Consider the following 19,670-nt stretch of genomic DNA (forward strand, 5'->3'; position numbering starts at 1 on the left):
TTGTTCTATATATTTCTATGTAAACCTTGGATTCCCTATTGTGGCCCTGCCCTACCCCCCGGGGTCATGATTTTAACAATTTAATATCTACACTACCCAAGGATGCTTCCACATAAGTTTCAGCTTTCCTGGCCCAGTGGTTCTTGAGAAGAAGATTTTTAAAGATTTGTTCTATATATTTCTATGTAAAACTTGGATTCCCTATTGTGGCCCCGCCCTACCCCCGGGGATCATGCTTTTCAAAATTTAATATCTACACTACCCAAGGATGCTTCCACATAAGTTTCAGCTTTTCTGGCCCAGTGGATCTTGAGAAGAAGATTTTTAAAGATTTGTACTATATATCTCTATGTAAAATTTGGATTCCCTATTGTGGCCCTGCCCTACCCCCGGGGGTCATGATTTTAACAATTTAATATCTACACTACCCAAGGATGCTTTCACATAAGTTTCAGCTTTCCTGGCCCAGTGGTTCTTGAGAAGAAGATTTTTAAAGATTTGTTCTATATATTTCTATGTAAAACTTGGATTCCCTATTGTGGCCCCGCCTTACCCCCGGGGGTCATGATTTTAACAATTTAATATCTACACTACCCAAGAATGCTTCCACATAAGTTTCAGCTTTTTTGGCCCAGTGGTTCTTGAGAAGAAGATTTTTTAGTGACCCCACCCTATTTTTGTCTTTTCTTGATTATCTCCCCTTGTAAGGGGACTTGGCCCTTCATTTTAACAATTTAAACTCCCCTTCACCCAAGGATGCTTTGTACCAAGTTTGGTTAAAATTGGCCCAATGGTTCTTGAGAAGAAGTCGAAAATGTGAAAAGTTTACAGACGGACGGACAGACAGACAGACGGACAGACGGACAGACAGACGGACGGACGACGGACAAAATGTAATCAGAAAAGCTCACTTGAGCCTTCGGCTCAGGTGAGCTAAAAATATATTTCATTCAACAACATATATTTTTAATTTCTGATAAAAGATTGCTAATGCATGTACAAGTATATTAGAATGTATCTAAAGATTATTATGGTACACAAATGACAAAGATTTCAAATATTTTATCTTTATAGACTACTCAAATCTGACATAATCAGAGAAAATTAAGCTCTAAGAACTTTAGTATTGTGTCACCTGATTTTCCATTGTATGCTAGGAGTAGGATCTCCCACTGCTAAACACTGTAAGGTCAAGGTGTGTTGCCATGGTATTAACATCACAGCTGAGAAACTGGCAATACGAGCAGCAACTAATAAAATTAATAAATACATCTCATTACCTAGTACTGTTCTTATTAATTTATGAGTATTTGAAATTATGAAAAGAAAGTACTAAAAGTAAACTAATCACAGAATGTTTTCCTTGCAGATGGTATTACTGTAGAAGTACTTTATCCCGCGTGGTATTAATTTACGCTATGTACGCGGTCACCAATTTTCCGCAGAAATTTGTCCAAGCGTACTTAATATAAATGTAAGGCATATAGTGACAGTCTAGGATATCCGCGTAATTTTCTACCCGCGGATTAGACAGGAATTGAGATTCCGCGGAATTATGACCCTGTGGAAAAAAGTACGTCTACAGTATGTGCATTAAATTCATGAGGATTCATTATATTTTTATCTAATTTTTACACTACCTCTCTCCTGTGGAGCAGTACTGACGCTATGAGTTCTCTCCCCTTCTCCAATGATTGTGTTGGCTGACACCTCAAACTGTATCTCCTCATTCAGGGAAAGGTTACTCATGTAGTAGGACGTCTTAATGGGAGGTAACTCTACCTTCTCCAACATCTTTAATGAATTTAACGAACAAGATAAAAATCACACGTAGGAAACAAGGAAAATAAAGAAAAAAACATAAAATACAAAAGGAAATTAACTCAAGATGAGAAATAAGTATGGAGATCTTAAATAAGACTTCTAAGGTACTAACAAATTTTACCTCAGTAGAACTGCCATTGTATATGTAGACATTGTACTTGGTGAGAATTCCGTTGCTATGGAGAGGTGGTTTCCATGACACCATTACTGTGCTGTTGTTGACAGGAAGAGCTTTTATGTCAGCTGGTCTCTCCGGAGCTGAAAAACCAAATAAATCTCTGATAATTTTAATGCTGTCTGATACATGTATAACTGAACATACTCTCAATACTCAAGACATTACAAAAAATCTTCCTCCTTTTCATAAAAAATTCCAAAATATGCAAAACATTTTATTCCTTAACTAGCTATAATCATGAATGTAGTGCCTTATGCGCTGCTTTTTTATTGATTGAGAAGGAAATACCAATTAATGACTATTACTACAAGTAATATACAACTTGAAATCAAGACTCAAACAAGCAAATTCATAGTTGGACTGAACAGATGGAGAAATATTGCACTAAATAATCCTTCTGTTCCTTACCGTCTTGCTGTGTGAGGACAAACAGTGGAGAACATCGGACCCCCTCCCCCTTCCTGGTGAAGGCCAGCACCTGCAGGCTGTAGTTTGTGTATTTAGACAGACCCGTGATGGTGGCCTCCAGCTCTGAGGACACCACTGCGTTAGCATCACTCTCATCTAAAACACAATTACATGTATTAAATTTCAGATCAATATCTAAATATTTATCATTGTAACACAATAATAGGTACATGCAGATACTCCTTTTTGAATTCATTATTGAACCACTTATTTTGAAAGTATGGATATAACACATTCAGCAATTGTAGCAATTTTTGGCAAAGCATGCAAGGAAATAACAGGTGCTTGTACAGTTTTGTAGAGAGAAATATTCATTAAATGGTATAACTTTGTACACAATTACCTTCATCAAAGCGTACAGGTTTGTAGTAGATCTTGTATCCCTGTAGTATTCCATGTAGAGTGAAGAGTGGGGGCGGGGACCACACCACCTTGATGCTGCGGGAATTAATGGCGGTGGCCTGTACTCCTTGTGGGGGCTGGCTAGGAACTGTAAACACAATCAGTTACAATATCATGGACCATGTTTTTAAAACCAGGTAAGCAAATGCTTTAAAATTATCATACATTTTTTTTTAAGTTATTAGCACTGTTTGATATTCCCTCTTTTTTATCGTTGTTTACAAAATATCTAATTCAAATAAGAAAATGATATAATCTGTGAACTGACCATCCTCCAGTGTAAAGACCTGTGAGTCGGGGGATGGAGGGCCCCTCCCCTTCTGGTTGTAAGCCTGGACATGGACTGTGTACTCTGTAAACTTCTCCAGGTTATGAATATCTACAGAGGGCAGGAATTCACCATCAATGGATTTAGTAATGTAGATAAATCGTGATTGGCTGTCTCTCTCTTTGTATCCGATGTAATATCCCTGGATTTCTCCATTCTGATTTTCTGGAAGAGGGGGCTGAAAAATGTCATCAAGATCAGTTTTACACATAAAAGACTTAAAACTGTCTTGAATATGTTCATATTTCATGTCCCTGGTCAGATGTACTTAATATAAATCATGAATCTGAATTACCATCCAAGATATCTGTAAGGACTCTGATCCTATAGCTTTGACCTTGACCTCTGTAGGGGGTCCAGATGGTTGTTCTTCATCCAGCTGAACTAAGATGCTCTTGCTGGCATTACCGTAACCGATGGAATTGTTGGCCACGACTCTGACCTCATAGACATAGGCTGGATGTAGGTCAGAAATAGACGTAATCAGCTGTAAAGAACTTACTGTCACATTGGAAATAACACCCTGCCACACAGCTGAAATAAGAATAGTAAACATTGTCACAATGAGGAAACTGGGGGGAAAATTGTATTTTTATAGCTCCAGTGAGATCTATTTGTGAATTACCTTTTTGCACTTTGTACTGAACTGCATAGTAGAGTATGGGGCTATTTCCGTCATACGGAGCCTGCCATTTGACCTTTATACTGCGACTTGTCTTATTTATCAAGGTCAGGTTCTTTGGGGGCTCTGGGGGTTCTACAATCAAAATGTTCCACTAAAATTATTATTATATGATGCTTTGATCAAGCAAAACACCAAAAATTTTAAACCCTCTGAAGAAGGCCGCTATATGGTATTTCTATGTCATATAATATATAATATTATTAAAGATAAATTCTTACCAAGAACAACTAATCTCATGGCTAGGACTGCATTACCAAACTTGTTTTTGGCAGTACAGACATAGAATCCTGTATCTCCTCTTTCTGCTGGCCTCAGGGTCAAAGTGGACAACTTCCCTCTTGATGTAACTACAGTGTTTACCATCCTCCTTCTACAAAAAAGATTAAATTCAGTTTAACAGTCCTTATCACTTGACAATTTCTTTGTCTTGTGAACATTCTTTTCTGGGGAAATAGTTTTTACTTCATTATTTACATGAATACAGGAAACTGAAAATGTATTTCATGGCCAATTTCTATATACAGTATTAAGAGAAGTGTTTGCCTAAATTTATCAAAAGACTTCAACTTGTGAGAATCTGCCCTTTCCCTCACCTGTCCATACCGGCAGTGCTGAGGGTTTGGGCATTAAAGCTCCATGTCACAGATAATGGCTGATCCCCAATCGCCTGACAGTCCAGAGTTTTATTCTGACCCTTTATCACTGTATAGTTCTTCTCCTTTTCATCAAAACGAGCGGGAACTGAAAAATTAAAAAAAACAATTCAAGGTCACCTGCTTAGTAGTTGTTCAACATAGGACACAAACTGAGAAATATCATGTTCACCAACCCTACTAGCCATGTGAAAGAAAAGATGGATACACTTCTGAACAATTAAGTTTTCCACAGTATTGTAACAATTTATTCTCTGTTATTTCAAACAAAATTTAACAAAACTTTATATAAAGAATGCATGGAAATTTACATAAAGTTGAACTTTGTGATCTTGAACTCCGATATATAAAATACCATGGATATGTCGAAGTGAGTTAAAAGTCCCAACATTTTCTTTACTGAATTTACCCTTCATATCTCAAACTCTCCATTACCTCGAGTTTTTTGTCCTATCCAGTTCGAGATAAGGAGGTTTAATTTGACTGTATTATTTTAGACTTAAAAAACCTCTTCAAGAGATGATGTCAGTTAGAAGCAGACTTACTGTGAACTCTGAGGAAGATGACCTTGCTAAGTCCAGGTCCCACATCATTGTACGAGTGACAGAGATAATACCCATGATCCTCTTCTCTGGCTCCGCGGATGATTAACGTCCCATTGCTGAGGAGTTGTTTAGAGGCTGTAGTAGCCGTGTCGTTTTCTACATAGTTTATCATTCGGTAGTGTCCTGGTCTGCTTCCTACAATAAAAGATAAACCTTATATCCCAAACTGTGCACACAGAAAAATCTATAAACATAAAAAAAAAAACAGTCAAGCATGTAAAAGATTACAAAGCTACCTTTGTACTTCGAAAAGATGTAAAATGGGCTCTGATTCTCAAAATGAAACATATCATATGATTATATCAAACATCCTTGGGTTTACTGATTGTGGACTGACCACACATATGACCTACAACAACAGACCTAGCGCCTTTTTCCAGGTGATCATTGGTACAGGTGTACCAGTGGTGAGACAGTCGAGGGATACAGAGTTCTTTAGAATCACAAAGGAATCGCCGGGCTCCATAACCCATCGAGGCGGTACTAAAAAGACAAGAAATAGAGAATATGAAGCAATGTTAGTTGAAAAGCATGTTTGTATAATAACTTACTATCTACATATAGTGTAGCAATGTAGTTTACCATTGTATCACTATAATGACTTACCATCCACATGTAGAGTAGCAGTGTAGTTGGTTGTGGCCGCTGCGTTGCTGGCCCTACAAGTGTAGTTCCCATTATGTTTGGGATTAGCGTCTCCTATGGACAGCATGGTCATATAAGAATTCAGCTTCTAAACAAAAGTAAATTAGATAATCTTATTATAATGTCAATACATCACATATAAAGCAGAATTTTTTTCCTTAGGACAATACAGTTTAGGACAATACAGTAAAACTTGTTTAGTACAAACACAGATATTGCCAATTCACAGATATAGCAAAGTTGTCTTGGATCCTCAGCAATATAAATTTAGCAAATCCTTATACAAATATTACAAATTACAGACATTGTGAAGTAATTTCGTAAGTCCAAGTGACTTCGTTAATCGTTATAACCGAGTTTAACTGTGCATTGTTGTCTTGTTTCTGGCAGTTAATATCTACATTTTTTGCATTATTTTGTGCCTACTGTTACACACTCTATTCCATTTATTGTTACTCTATAGGCACTGTACCTGTATATGAATACCCATATCTAACAGTATTCTACTTTCTCTGTCTTTCGTCCTCACAATGTGACACAGTTTTGGCTATTACTATTAACCCGTCCTATAGGATATTTACCTGTATATGGATACCCATATCTGGTGGTATAACTTCTCCGTCCTTGGTCCACACAATATCCAGTGGCTGGTCACCCGTACTGACCACACAAGAGACAACAATTCTGTCCCCTTGTTTCTTTCTGGGAAATCTAAAGGGATCAATCATTGGGGGTTCTGCAAACAGAAAGTAGAAATAGGAAAATAACCCAGGCTCTGGACACAAGATGAGTTTGTATATAACTAAAAACTACTGGTATATGAAAATAATAATACTACTGATGTATTCACCAGATCCCAATTTTAAAAAAAAAACCTGTGTATGTATCTAAAATATTAAAAATAATAACTGCTTCTTGAGATCCCCCTGATGAAGTCATTTCATATGGGTTTTTTTTATTACCAAATTTGAATTTTTTAAAACGATGTTTAACCCCACATAATGTGTATATTGCACTGCTGACTGCTAGGAGATTTCTGAATGATAAAATTTCTGGAAGATTCACATTTAGCACTTATTATTTGTGATATGTTTCATGTCCTTGCCTATAATGGTATTATCAAATGATCAGGGGTCCAAGGAAAATGAACCTAAACGGTAACAATACAAGCTGATGTCTACAACAGATAGTGACTGATCATGCAACTGAAATAAGATCTGTTTTATCTCCATCAATTAAAAATAGATACACATGTATAGCACTCATGTATTTCAGGGTTTTAGTTAAACTTTTTTCCCCCTTAGAACAAAAGATATGTAAAAAAGAAATTTTGCCCGATCCTTCAGTTAAATCCTTGCTTCCTATAGAGGGTCTATAATGATGAATATAATGGTGAGTCATGTTCAGATATAACTATTCATATCAGCTACTAAGCTAGCATGTCTTCATTAAAATTCACCTTCAGCAGGGCATAAAAACAGAAATGATCAATCAATACAACAGTACTGTACACCAAATGACTTCAAATAGAAATGATATTCCTCACAAAGTCAGAACAATATACAACCAGAACTGATAGGGAAAAGTTTGGTAATTTCTGCAGCAGGTTACTGAGTAGTTAGGGAATGAAAAATTGGAGTTTTAATGTGCTTAGTAACAGGGATGGGGTAATTGAATAAAGTAATTGTAATTGAGTGTAATTAATTACATTTTTCAAAGTAATTGGAAGTAAGTAGTTACAAGGGTATTTAAATACATTCCAAAAAGGTCATGTATTTTCAATTACTTTTCAATTACATTTCAAACTTTTTTCAAAATGAAAGAGTCTTTTACAGATATATAGTTTTATACTGGTGGGTTTACATTACTTATTCCCATGTTTTATAAATCTCAGTTCTCCCTATTCCCACTTGCAAATAACAATGATTGTTTAGATAGTTAATTTGTTTTACAGCAATTAGACTAACTACATCCCATTTTAGATTACCTGTATTCTAGAAAATAAGAATGGAATTGTGATAGATATTATTCTTAAAAAATATGGATTTGAGAAAATTACAAAAAAGATCTTGCCATACACCATACTGGTGTAGCATGGGCTTATGTTTGTACAATAATTAATTGTCTCATAATGTTTAATTTGTTTATACAGTGTGTCACACTCATTATAAGGTGTTAAACAGGTGTGAATATCATACCCAAGAACAAAAACACTGTAAGTAATTGAAATGTATTTAATTACATTTGTCAAAGTAATTGAAAGTAATTAATTACATTTGAAAAAATCAATGTAATTGTAATTGCAAGTAATTGACAAAATTATCAATGTATTTGAAAGTAATTAATTACATTTCAAAGTAATTGACCCCAAGCCTGCTTAGTAAAAATAAGTAATAGACAAACCACTTTTTAACTTGTCCACTGTTAACTATTTGCCCTGTAAAATTGCATTTGGATGGCCAGAATGACCAATGAGAATTGTGAACCATTTCAACCCTTGCACTCATAGCTGAAGACCAACAGGTTTGCTTTCATTTCATTCCTATCTTCTTCGTGGGATTGAGAGAGGAACAAAATGTAATCAACTGTGGGTTTCCGAAAGAAGCATTGCCCTTTGCACATTATACTTATCAATACACTGTACATTCATATTTTTGAAGGAGTTAGGAAGATTCCAGTGTTCTGAGGCTTTGACCTTTTTTATTGGTGTCATCAAAGAAAAAAGACCTGAAGGGGAGATCTGAAATCTGACTTACTCCTTCAATGATTACTTAAACTATTTTATTTTACTTTTATTTAATGCAAAATTAGAAGCAGGGATTAGCTCAATTGACTGATGCATTTCAAAATGAGGATTCATAGTCCATATTTCTCGGAAATTATTTGCATATATGAAAAAAATCAGTAGAGGTATAAAATAATCATTTAAGTTCAGCTGAAAATGTGTCAAATCAATCTATTTGCTAGGGAGATACCTAATAACTTCAATGAAAGTTACTCATGAGGAAGACGCTTGCTGTGATACAGTAGTAGATACTGACATTTTTTGGTTACAAAATCTTGATTAAAATGTGCAAAGCATTAATCATTCTAACTGAAGATAATTTTAACATAGAGAAGCTTCATAGTCTATGGGGAATTGTCACTTGCATGTTAAATTGGCAAATTGCTGTAGTTTATCCCAGTAAACAACTGTTACAGCAGTTTAAACTTCTTGAATGAAATTCTAACTCTGAATTTTCAGAAATTCCTAAATAGGCTTTAACATGTAAAACTCTAGCAAACTCACAATGGTTATTATTGCCAAGAGTGATTTATTTGTTTTTTTTTAAGTTGACCCACTTCCTAACTACAAAAATAAATGTGTCAATAGCAGTCGACTTGCATTGCTTGAAATCAATAAAAACCTAGAGCAGAAGGTGTACGTAAGGAGAGAATATTTTTATTCCTCCCCAGCACAATTGTTTCTCAGCTTTATGAAATGGTAATCAAAACTAAATGATGCAGATAAATATTGGTACAAAGCAATTAAGAGAACAGTCAATTAAGTTTACTTTTGTGACATAAACTCTATAAATAGAAATTATGCAATCATCGTTATGTCATATTTCAAGGTAAACACTGCATTATACTAATTCGTAAACTCCTACATTGCATGTTTGAAAATATGAATTTAAAGGGATTCAGATTTTAGGATTGTGCTTCTAATGCAAATGTGGAATTACTCACCAAGAACACTAACATACACACTGCGGCTCATCCCTTGTCCATTGGAATTCTTGGCAGTACAGATATATTCTCCAATATCATGAGTCTTCTGTACCTTCTCAATAAACAACGTCTCGTTGACAACTTTCTGACGATGATTTTGTGGAAGCACATTTGATTCTCTCCCTGAAATTAAAAAAAAGGGAAACAAAATCATTAAGCTAATTATTATAAACTGCTGAAAACATTCTCATCTTAAATACATTGTACAAAACTATATTCAGCATTTGATTTTCAAGATCTGAAAAATTTAGTGATTTTATTAAAAATAATTTGTCAGACTGGACGAGGTTTAAAATGGGAGCCCCTGAATCGATAGTTAGGCTCTAACAAGTGAGCTATCTGACCATTGGAAATTGAATCTGGCTGTTACATTCCTCCCTTCAATCATCCCCCAAAACACTGGGTTCTTCCTTGCCAGGTCACTCACCTGTCAGATCCTGGTCATGGCACTGCACCAAATGTAATGGGGAGAAGAAAAATGTTACCTACTACACCAGAATTCGAACCCAGGACCCTCAATGATCTTACCAAAGCCAGACCTCTATTTAGGTTATCTTACAGAAGATCAGATCCTCTCTGCTGTAGCGTAAATAGAGGTCTAACTGGCTTTAGTCAGATTGCTAGGACCTATAAATCACAAGTCAGGTACTCTACCATATCTACTGCATGACAGGGAATCTGGGAAAAGGACATTTGTCTAATATTGAAAGCCTTATATTTATCTGTAAAATAGTTAAATTTGACAATGGAATGATGTTTAGTAAAAAAAAAAAAATGATCAAGTGTTGGCAGACGATTGAATGCATATTACTGTGTTGAGGTGATCTTGGTTAATCATGTTTCTTGCATCATATAAAAAAAAGCAATTCAAGTCTGGGACGGAACAAATTGATCACAAAATCTTACAAAAATCAAACAAGTCTTTAATTTTATAAAATTATGACTCACTTATGGCCAGGTACTGATATATAAGCCTTCATATATCATAGGTATCAATTAATTCCTATATTTTCAGAAATTACAATAGACCTTCATTTCAACTATTCTGAAATAGTAAAAATTCAAAAATATTGTCTATGCCTAGAGCCATCAATTCACTTATGAATAAAATTTCTCTAACAAGTGCATGGTTCTATCCACCATGTCCACACTAACATTACTCCCAATGTATTTAAAATCTTTTGGGTCTTCAATCTTCAATGTTTCACCAGGGACCTACACTGTATATATATACTAAGTATATATATAGGTCCCTGGTTTCACACAGATCAGGGGCACTTTTTACAAAAAGTTGTATTGATTGTAAATTTTGCCAAATTAATTATTCAAAATGACTACCAGGGGCCTATACACCAAAATCACTTGTAGGTAGAATTTACGTAGAAGCTTTTTTAGCTATTTCAATGCAACTTTTCAAATTTTTTCTCTTTATGAGAAAGAGACAAAAAGTTGCAATTAAATGACTATTAATATTTATACAAGGGAGGTTTAAAAAAAAAACAATCCAAATCAGAGATAGTTTATACATTGCTGCGCAGTCTTCACGAAAACATGCAGTGAATTTTGATGTCGGGTCAGTGAAAATCAAAATTCAAGAAGTCCGGTGGGCTTGATGATTATAAAAATCATACAAAGTCAATATAACTGACTTACTTGGGTAAACTTCATTAATATATGAAATAAAATGAACAAACATGTGTTGTTGAATTGTTATATTTCAACAAGGATGTATTACGTAACAACTGGAACTAGCTAGTAACTATTAACTAGTACGTAAAATGTGCGAATTTCCAAGGAACAACTTAACAAAACGTGACAAAGGACGAAAAATGGCGGCATTTCAAACGTTGAAGTACCTAAACATGTATTAATTTACAATTATGAAAATGTATTTATTTTATTCTTTAATTAAATAAAAATTATAGTGGGCCAGTAAATTTAAAGTTCAGGGAGGTTTAAAATAAAAACAATATTTTAGTCCCTAGGACAAGCAGATTAGATGGCCAGTTAGTTTGAAAAGTTTTCATGAAGACTGGCTACGTTTGGACAATTTAGAGCAAAACATGTAATTCCATTGTTTGGATAAAAAGACATTTCCTCAAGAGTGAATTTTTCATGAATTGTTTTCAGATGAGTTCAAAGTTGAAATTGATCACTGCATCAAAATGAGATTTTTTGCACATCTCGAGAAAAATTCTTTTTTATAGAAATAAATTGATTTGGTAGCTAAATAAAGCTACCTCAGGTAGGTAAATAAAGCTAAGTAGTTAAATCAAGCTACGTAGCTAAATCTAGTGATTGTACCAGACCTGATATACTATAATATACAGATATAGGTCCCTGTTTTAACATAGGTCTTTCTAAATTCCTTTCAAAAAGATTATAAACCATTTTCGATTAAGTTTAAATTGGAAAGCTACAAGCAGAATTCAATTTTGGACTTCGTTGTAACTTCTTTCGCAAAACGGCCCCCTAAAGTTCTACAAAATTTGAAAAAATTGTTAACCAGTTCAGTTGTTGTTACTTTTAAAAATCCGCAGTTTCCCGCACCAGGAAGTCTTAATTGCCATATAATGTTTGAAACCGACATCGCCAACCTTTCCGGGTTCGACGTCGCCTCAAAAGTTTCAGTATTTGAACATTGTCGCGTATAGATCTGTTTCATAATAGACTAAAAATCGTACCACCCTTCAAGCCATTAGAAAATACATAATTAATAAAAATATACCACAGCCAGGTCGCTCAAACCATCAAAGGTTTCGTCAAATTATTTCACGTGCATAACTTAAAAAAAAAACTAAAAAGGTAGCTTGAAAATGTTTTATGTAAAATTTATATCATAAGTTCACGCATACAAATAAAGGTTTTCTTAATTATTTATTTTGCTGTATTATTTAGAGAAAACTGGATTTTATTTCTTGTCGACATTAAAAGTCACTTTTCTATCATTTTAAAGCAAATCTATGAGGAAATGGGGGGGGGGGGGGTTATCGATCGTTGCATAAAAATTATTTTTGATGTAAAAGAAAAAGACGGGTGAAAATTCAAGCTTTCGAATAATAATCAATTTTTTTATCAGCAACATTCACATTTTGGAATCTTTTTACGTTAATAAAAATTAACAGAAACAAACTGGTGATATCGAAAGCGTTGCTAAAAACTTAGTTTAAAGAAGAAATTTCCCCAGTAAAATACTGCTTTTATGATACAGAATTTGTTTTGAAAAAAAGGAACTGCATGACAGCAATGACACATATATTTAAGTACTGCCTCTCGTGATTGGTTAACTATCGTTCAAGACCGAAATTTATCATAAACGAACACGATTATTTGTTAAATCGTGATTTGTGAAACTAAGATTAACACATCAAAACCATAGTTAAAGAATATAAATCATAGTTTACAAATGAAAGTTCAAACTCTTAGTATTTACCATCAAAATCTAACGTTAATGTTAATTTACAGACAGTCGATATGCATTCGTAAACTAGAGTCTACATGAATTATAAATTAATAACTGGGATTTAAAGAATTCGGTGTATTAGACTTTCCTGAAATATGCTCACCTTTTGACCACGTGACTTGGGCCACCGGATATCCGGCGACGTAACACCGTATAGACAAGTTCTCTCCGGCTGTAGCAGTGACGTTCTGCATTTGTCTCACAAATGGTACACCTAAGGCAGAACAATTACTTGAAGTTTATTTGATGAAGAAATATAAAATTATATATATCACATATCATTCCAACTTTAATTCAACATGCAGGTATGTTACAAAAAGTTATTTGTTCTGCCTATAAATGGGTCTGACTGTGTATAAATTTTAATAATATTAAAAAAATGCGGGAAGACAGTATCTTCATTTTCCTAGATATTCAACTCCAGGTAAAATTTCTTGAATATATTCGGCCATTATAACTGTATATATATGTAGATGCCGCGCATCTTTTTTAGTGAAAAAATGGAAGCAGAGCTAGTTTCATGGGATGACCCTTATCTTGCAAAAGAGTATATATTCAAGTGTTTTGTAATGATACATTTGTTTTTTCTTTTAAACTCATGACCGTCAACACCTTAAGGGGTAGAATTTCTTCTAGCAAGGCATTTACAGATTTTATCCAATTTCCAATATTTTTCGAGAAATATATATACGAGGGGTTATCAAAAAGTTCTTGGACTAGCGCCATAAAATTAAAACCGCTTAAAGTACATCAGTGAATTTTGAAATATCTAGTTAGCATCATTATAAACCACAAATCATGAATTTTATTTTTTATATATATGTTTTTGTAAGCAAAGGTATGCAGACGCGCAATCGTTTTTTCGACCTATGTGTAAAAAACTCCTTTGATATGATTATTTGCGTTAAAAGACACAATTGTTTTATAAAATAGAAATTTTTTCATTCTGGAAGTTTTATGAATTTTACACGGAATGTCCAAACAAATGAGGCCTTGAAAATGCAAAAGAGTATATATCCTGAAAAAACTTGTATATACCTGTTTTGTAAGTTAATGTCGATTTGCAGTGTGTTTTTTTGATCATGTGTTGTAGATATTGAACTCATGACCGATCTCTCCCAATATATTAACACATTAATTCATTGAAGGCCACTGTTCATGACATTGTAGAGTCATATAAACAATTTCTTCAGCTAGCAAAAAAGTGTATGAGGTAGGAGAGGACATTGAAAAAACATTTACAGATTTTAATGTCGTTTTCCAATTTCTAAAATTTTCAACATTTCTTTATTTTGTGTTGTTTTTGTTCCATATAAATTTTGAAAGCAAATATATAATTTTAAAAAAAAAAATGAAAATGAAAGCAAAAGACATCCCTAAATAATTTTGTATGTACAAAGAAAGGTATACACATGTGCATGTTTGTGTATTTCAATGCAAGAGAAGTGGCTGCAAGAATTTGAAAACTTACCATACACGAACATTTGACCCACGTGATAAATCGTTCCAACTTCATTGGATGAGACACATTGGTACTCGCCGCCATATTGCAGATGAACGCTAGAAATATTGACGTAACTAACAACGTCACCGGCAGGATTGAGGAAGCTCCCGATTTTGATATCGGAATTTACTTTGAGTTGTTCACCGTCCAGTTTCCACGTGATCTCTGGGGTAGGGTTTCCGGTCGCTATACAGCGGATAGCGGTCTTTTGACCCGTTTGTACGTACTGATCCACAAACGTTTCCACAAAAGTAGGATGAGCAGCTGAAATGGATTTTTTTCGTAAGTAGAGATATTGCAAATCTTGGTGTATTTTTTAGTGCATATTTTCAAACGTTTAGATTACCAGGGTGTTTTCCAAATACTGGTAATTGTGTTAATTAAATGTATGAATTTTCACTCTTTATACTTATTATCAGTACTGTATAACAAAGTAAGCGTTAATACCACTCTAGTGTATAATTTACGTACACATTATATAGAATGAGGATATTAAAACTATCTTAGATTTTTATTTTCATGATTCAGAAGTTTTTCTGTTCATAACATTTAAAAGGATGATTATAAAATCAACACACACTAATACTGTAAGGATATTTTAGGGGTATTTGGGTAAAACGCAATGAAGACCTCAAATAGTGAAATAACCTGAAAACCCTTGGTATGGGCTATTCAAAGGGTACATTAAGCAAAGATAATAAGAAGTCTTCAGATGATAGCAGTTCAATCAGAAAGAAAGAAGAAATGAAGGATAAGAACAGAATAAATGTTATCAGTACCAGCTGCAAATACTCTAATTTCTGGGAGTATTAAATCCGAAGATGATTGACATAACCAGGTCTTATCTATCAATATATATACATGTATAGGAACTAATTGGTAAAACACGTTGCAAGTACTACATTTAGTAAGTATCTTATCCTGGTCCCTGCTTCTAGATAAGTAAAGGCTTTTAGTACTGTGATATTAGCCTCAGACAAAGCAAACATTCCCATCATTATGTCAGAGTAAAAGGAAAACTAGTATCCCTTGTAAGAGCCCGAACATACATTATTGAAGATTATGTTTAAATTTATGTTTTCTTGAATAATCCCATGTTCTGGTTCCAATTTTATTTTCAGAAATAATTTTAACAATTCTTACTTTAAAATTTTTTCAAATGTTTATAAGTTAAAGACAACAAATTCAGTTGAATAGCTTAGATGAATTAAGTGACATCACATAGAAATGTTTTAGATGTACCTCCCAGTAGTAGCTGTGCTGTTCCCTGACTACTTGTTTCTTCATTCTTTACAACACATTGGTACATCCCCTGGTCCTTCTTGTTTACACTGTGGATTGTCAGCACGGATTGATCTTTGATTGAGAACTTTTGATTGGGCAAAATTTTGAAGCCATCTTTTAACCAGAAAACTGATTTGATTGGATGACCAAGAACTGTGCAGTTGAAGACAGCTGATTGGTTAGAATCGACTTTTTGCTGCTGAGGGTCTATAGTTGCAGAGAGAGGATCTGAAAGGTATTTATGTTATCAAATTAAACATATAAAAATATCTGGCCTTTACAAGATGTTCAAACTTATCTAGGAGTAAGAAAACTGCTCAAAAATCAGCTTGCATCTCTACATTGTGTAACGTGGACACCATCCGGCTTGCAAATGAAGCATTCCATGAAAATTCAAAATTATATAATAAAAGAATTTTAAAAATCGTGTAGCATTCCTTGCATGATCATTAAGAGGCATCTAACTTCAGCTGAATAGTAATTGTTTGAAGTCAATCACACAAATTGTAAAGATCTCTCTCAATACTTCATCCAAAGAATATCAAAGAAAGAAAAAAATCTCATCCTTTTTAATGAATCAAACTTACATTGCACTGTTAGTTGTGTAGTTCCGGTAGCTGATCCGTGACTGTTAGAAGAGTTACACGTGTAAGTACCACTGTCTGTAACCTTGGCGTCAACAATCACGAGATTTCCCGCTCGCTGAATTTTGTTCACACTGTCAATGACCAGTTCCTTGTTTTGGTGACTCCATCGATATTTTGGAAGAGGGTTGCTACTGGCAACACATGGCAGTTCAACAGTCTCCCCCTCGTTTACTGTCACGTGTGTCATGACGTCATCTATCTTTGGAGGTGTCCAGCCAGCGGGAGGTTCTGAAACAAAAAGACATGTGAGTTTTGAAATCCAATTTTATAGAAATTTGCCTTTCAAATTGTCCCAATCCATAAAATTGCCTCTGAGCATTAAGTCGGGGTCTTTTCCTCCTTTGGCATTCAATTTTGCATATATCTGCAAAATTAAAGAAAGTAACATTATCTTTATGCATTTTTAAGATATACTATACCATGCACGTGTAGATAAGCCATCTTGCTAAACTTTTCATCGCCTGTCAGGATGTTTCGCGCCACACATTTATATGTAGTGTATCTGTCCTCATCCCTTATATCTCTGATGTGAAGTTCTCCGTCTGACAATATACTCACCCGGTCACCTGTAAGGAGAAAATCACATGATGAACTTTAAAACGTTAGGAACTTATTTATTCTCATAAGATTCTCACCCACTGCACTAAGTTATGAAGACATTGTATTTCTACTTATAGGATGGATCTGTTGTATGTAGAATATTATCCCCAACTGCCGAAGGAATCAAGTTTAAACCAGGAATGAAATACTAACTTACAAGGTCTTGTTTTACAATTTTTAAAGAACTGAACGAAAATGTAATTTTGAAAGTAACATTCTCCTTTCTTTGCAGACATATTTTATTTATGAACATCTTAAGCCTTACCATCTACCCATGAAGAACTAAGACTTTATCGAAACAAAGTTAGTCTTCTTATAGACAAATCAAAATCTTCTAGACATTCGGGAGCCATTCCACTGAAAATTTTGTATTTTCCTCTTTTTCCAGGTTCTAAAAATATTAATCTTTTACTACGGCTGGGTATTGGCCCAAGATTTCGTATTGCGATATATTGCGATATTTTTAACTGTATTGCGATATGTATTGCAATATTTTCAATGTAATTTAAATGGCATTTTCTTACTTTATTTACTCTAATTTATATGCAGAATGTAAATAACTATGATAAGTAACCAACACGTAAAAAAATCTAGTTGATTTCATTTAAGTTATGCTCTGAAATGTTCCCACAAACAACTTCTGTCTTACTGTTTGGCTTAATAACAAACTTGCATAAGTCCAATTTTATATTTGATGACAAAATTCCTTAATCTAAGCATATTGCCAATATATTGATATTATAAAATCGTATTGCGATACGATATTTTTGTCAGTGTATTGTAATATATTGAAATATCGATATTATTGTCCAGTCCTATCTTTTACGGACTTTAAAATCAAGAACAGCTTCCACTACATCAACTAAAGTTTCTGTGTTTGCAATAGTATATATAGTCCAATTCAGTTAGACGTTAAGACATGAAAAGTGTCCAATAAACCAAGGGTTGATCGAGAATACATGGTTTGCAAAATAATACATATTGAATAAACGATTCACGAAAGTGAGATGTAGTGATTACAGTTTAATTGCATTCGAACGTGTTTGAGATACTTTCTTGCATCTATTTCATATCTCTTTTTTGTTAAAAAGGGGGAGCAACAAAGAAAGAATGTTTTCTAACCAGCTTGTATGGATTTTGTTCCCTTTGACCAACCCACCACGTGGATGTAGTCTTTGACGAAGAAGGGGTTGATGTTACACTTGAAGACTGCTGTACTCCCCCGCACTGACCAGACGTCACTGAGCTGTAGGTTATAGGTCAGGTAGTCCTCCACCAGAACTGAAACGACAATTGTCATTCATAGTCAAACAAGTATGTAAATACAAACCAATTTTCCATCCTCGAGGTAAGTTTTTTTAGCCATATTTTAATTAAATTTACTCTCAGCGATTGTTGGTAAAATTCATATTTTGGTGAATTACATTAAACCACAGTTAATTTATTGTGACAAACTTTTGCCATGGCCTTGTCTTAGTGCAATTCGCAGGAAGAAATCGTATGCAAAATGAGATAATAGTTCATAGACAAAATAAAATGACATTGAAATATGATATTGTATTAAAATGGTTATTTTTGAACAGATTGTACTCAATATTTGCTATCTAGATGTAAAAAAGATGAGATTAATCTCGGGGGGAAGAAGTCACTGAACTATCGGTTATCAGGCAGATGCTCAGTAACCAATTCCAGATTATTACGCAATGGGGGATGTTACTGACTGACATAGATCAGCTACTGTTATCTGGAGTGAATGTCTTCATAATCGCTTTACTTGCTGAACAAATGCGGATTCTAAAAACAGCATTTTATATTTTTTTAATAAGTTTTTTTAGTCACTAGAGAAACAAAAAAACATCCGAGTTTTGCGTCAAACGAAGAAAGAAAGGCCCTGGATGCAAAAAATGAAATGTAACGTAAAATGTTTTTTTTAAATCCCGCTTTTAAGCCAACATTTTCTTTTAATCTTTATGTACATTAAAGAAGATTTTACTTTTTTAAAAAAAATGTACGAAAATTTGACATTCAAACTCTGGTCCTGATCTATGAATGCTTATGTTTGATCTCTTAAGTTCCAAAAAAGGAAAGACTTAAGGTTGTTAAAACGTTAAACTAAAACTAGAAAATTTTATAGACCTCGGTAATCAGGAAATTCCATTAAGATCCACGATCTGTACCGAGAAGTGAGAAGTGTAATAAAACAGCGCGATTAAAAGGCAGAAAGGCAACGCAATTCATCTCAACAACTCCGAGGATCTCGTGAAAAAACGGGTAATCGCGATTTACAGTCGCGGATTGAGGATACTTTAAAACTTAAAAACGTAATGTACTAATGGTGTGATGAAATAAAAGATGTTATTTTCACATGATTGAGCCTTTTTTTTTTAAATTTGGAGTACACGAGATACCGTATCCTCGTTTCAGAGCCGAGTGTTCGGTTTTGTCTAACATAAACAAAACAGAAAATTGTAGAATATTTATACCCGTCTGAATTATTTATTTAAGTTCCTGCAGAGAACGCAGTGTTTCAAACAGGTAATGCCATTTTCGTGTTTTTAAAGGTTAAGCTTGGTTTTGTACAACAATGGAGGGCATTAAATGTATGAGCTATTG

General features: G+C 34.1%; 1 protein-coding gene across 4 annotated transcripts in view; it reads right to left on the bottom strand.

Annotated features, from left to right (window-relative positions):
* Positions 1-19,670, bottom strand: part of LOC134232487 (cell adhesion molecule DSCAM-like) — a 46,272-nt gene that overhangs the window by 9,069 nt on the left and 17,533 nt on the right. For 2 of the 4 annotated variants that reach the window (XM_062714448.1, XM_062714446.1), the window contains exons 3-23: positions 18,180-18,338; positions 16,877-17,023; positions 16,398-16,685; positions 15,769-16,038; positions 14,494-14,790; positions 13,126-13,236; positions 9,518-9,682; positions 6,370-6,524; positions 5,750-5,876; positions 5,507-5,626; positions 5,084-5,278; positions 4,479-4,626; positions 4,104-4,255; positions 3,826-3,957; positions 3,496-3,734; positions 3,141-3,378; positions 2,814-2,960; positions 2,411-2,566; positions 1,946-2,082; positions 1,641-1,794; positions 1,136-1,250 (exon numbers count right to left, since the gene is read on the bottom strand). In XM_062714448.1, coding sequence (XP_062570432.1) covers positions 1,136-1,250; positions 1,641-1,794; positions 1,946-2,082; positions 2,411-2,566; positions 2,814-2,960; positions 3,141-3,378; positions 3,496-3,734; positions 3,826-3,957; positions 4,104-4,255; positions 4,479-4,626; positions 5,084-5,278; positions 5,507-5,626; positions 5,750-5,876; positions 6,370-6,524; positions 9,518-9,682; positions 13,126-13,236; positions 14,494-14,790; positions 15,769-16,038; positions 16,398-16,685; positions 16,877-17,023; positions 18,180-18,338 — 3,652 coding nt within the window. Of the gene's footprint in view, positions 1-1,135; positions 1,251-1,640; positions 1,795-1,936; positions 2,083-2,410; positions 2,567-2,813; positions 2,961-3,140; positions 3,379-3,495; positions 3,735-3,825; positions 3,958-4,103; positions 4,256-4,478; positions 4,627-5,083; positions 5,279-5,506; positions 5,627-5,749; positions 5,877-6,369; positions 6,525-9,517; positions 9,683-13,125; positions 13,237-14,493; positions 14,791-15,768; positions 16,039-16,397; positions 16,686-16,876; positions 17,024-18,179; positions 18,339-19,670 lie in introns of all 4 variants that reach the window. The other 2 variants (XM_062714447.1, XM_062714445.1) reach the window with 1 other exon arrangement.

This window comes from Saccostrea cucullata, unplaced genomic scaffold, assembly GCF_032062105.1.
Source record: "Saccostrea cucullata isolate Sc308-1 unplaced genomic scaffold, CSIRO_AGI_Scuc_v1 ctg207, whole genome shotgun sequence".
NCBI lineage: Eukaryota > Metazoa > Mollusca > Bivalvia > Ostreida > Ostreidae > Saccostrea > Saccostrea cuccullata.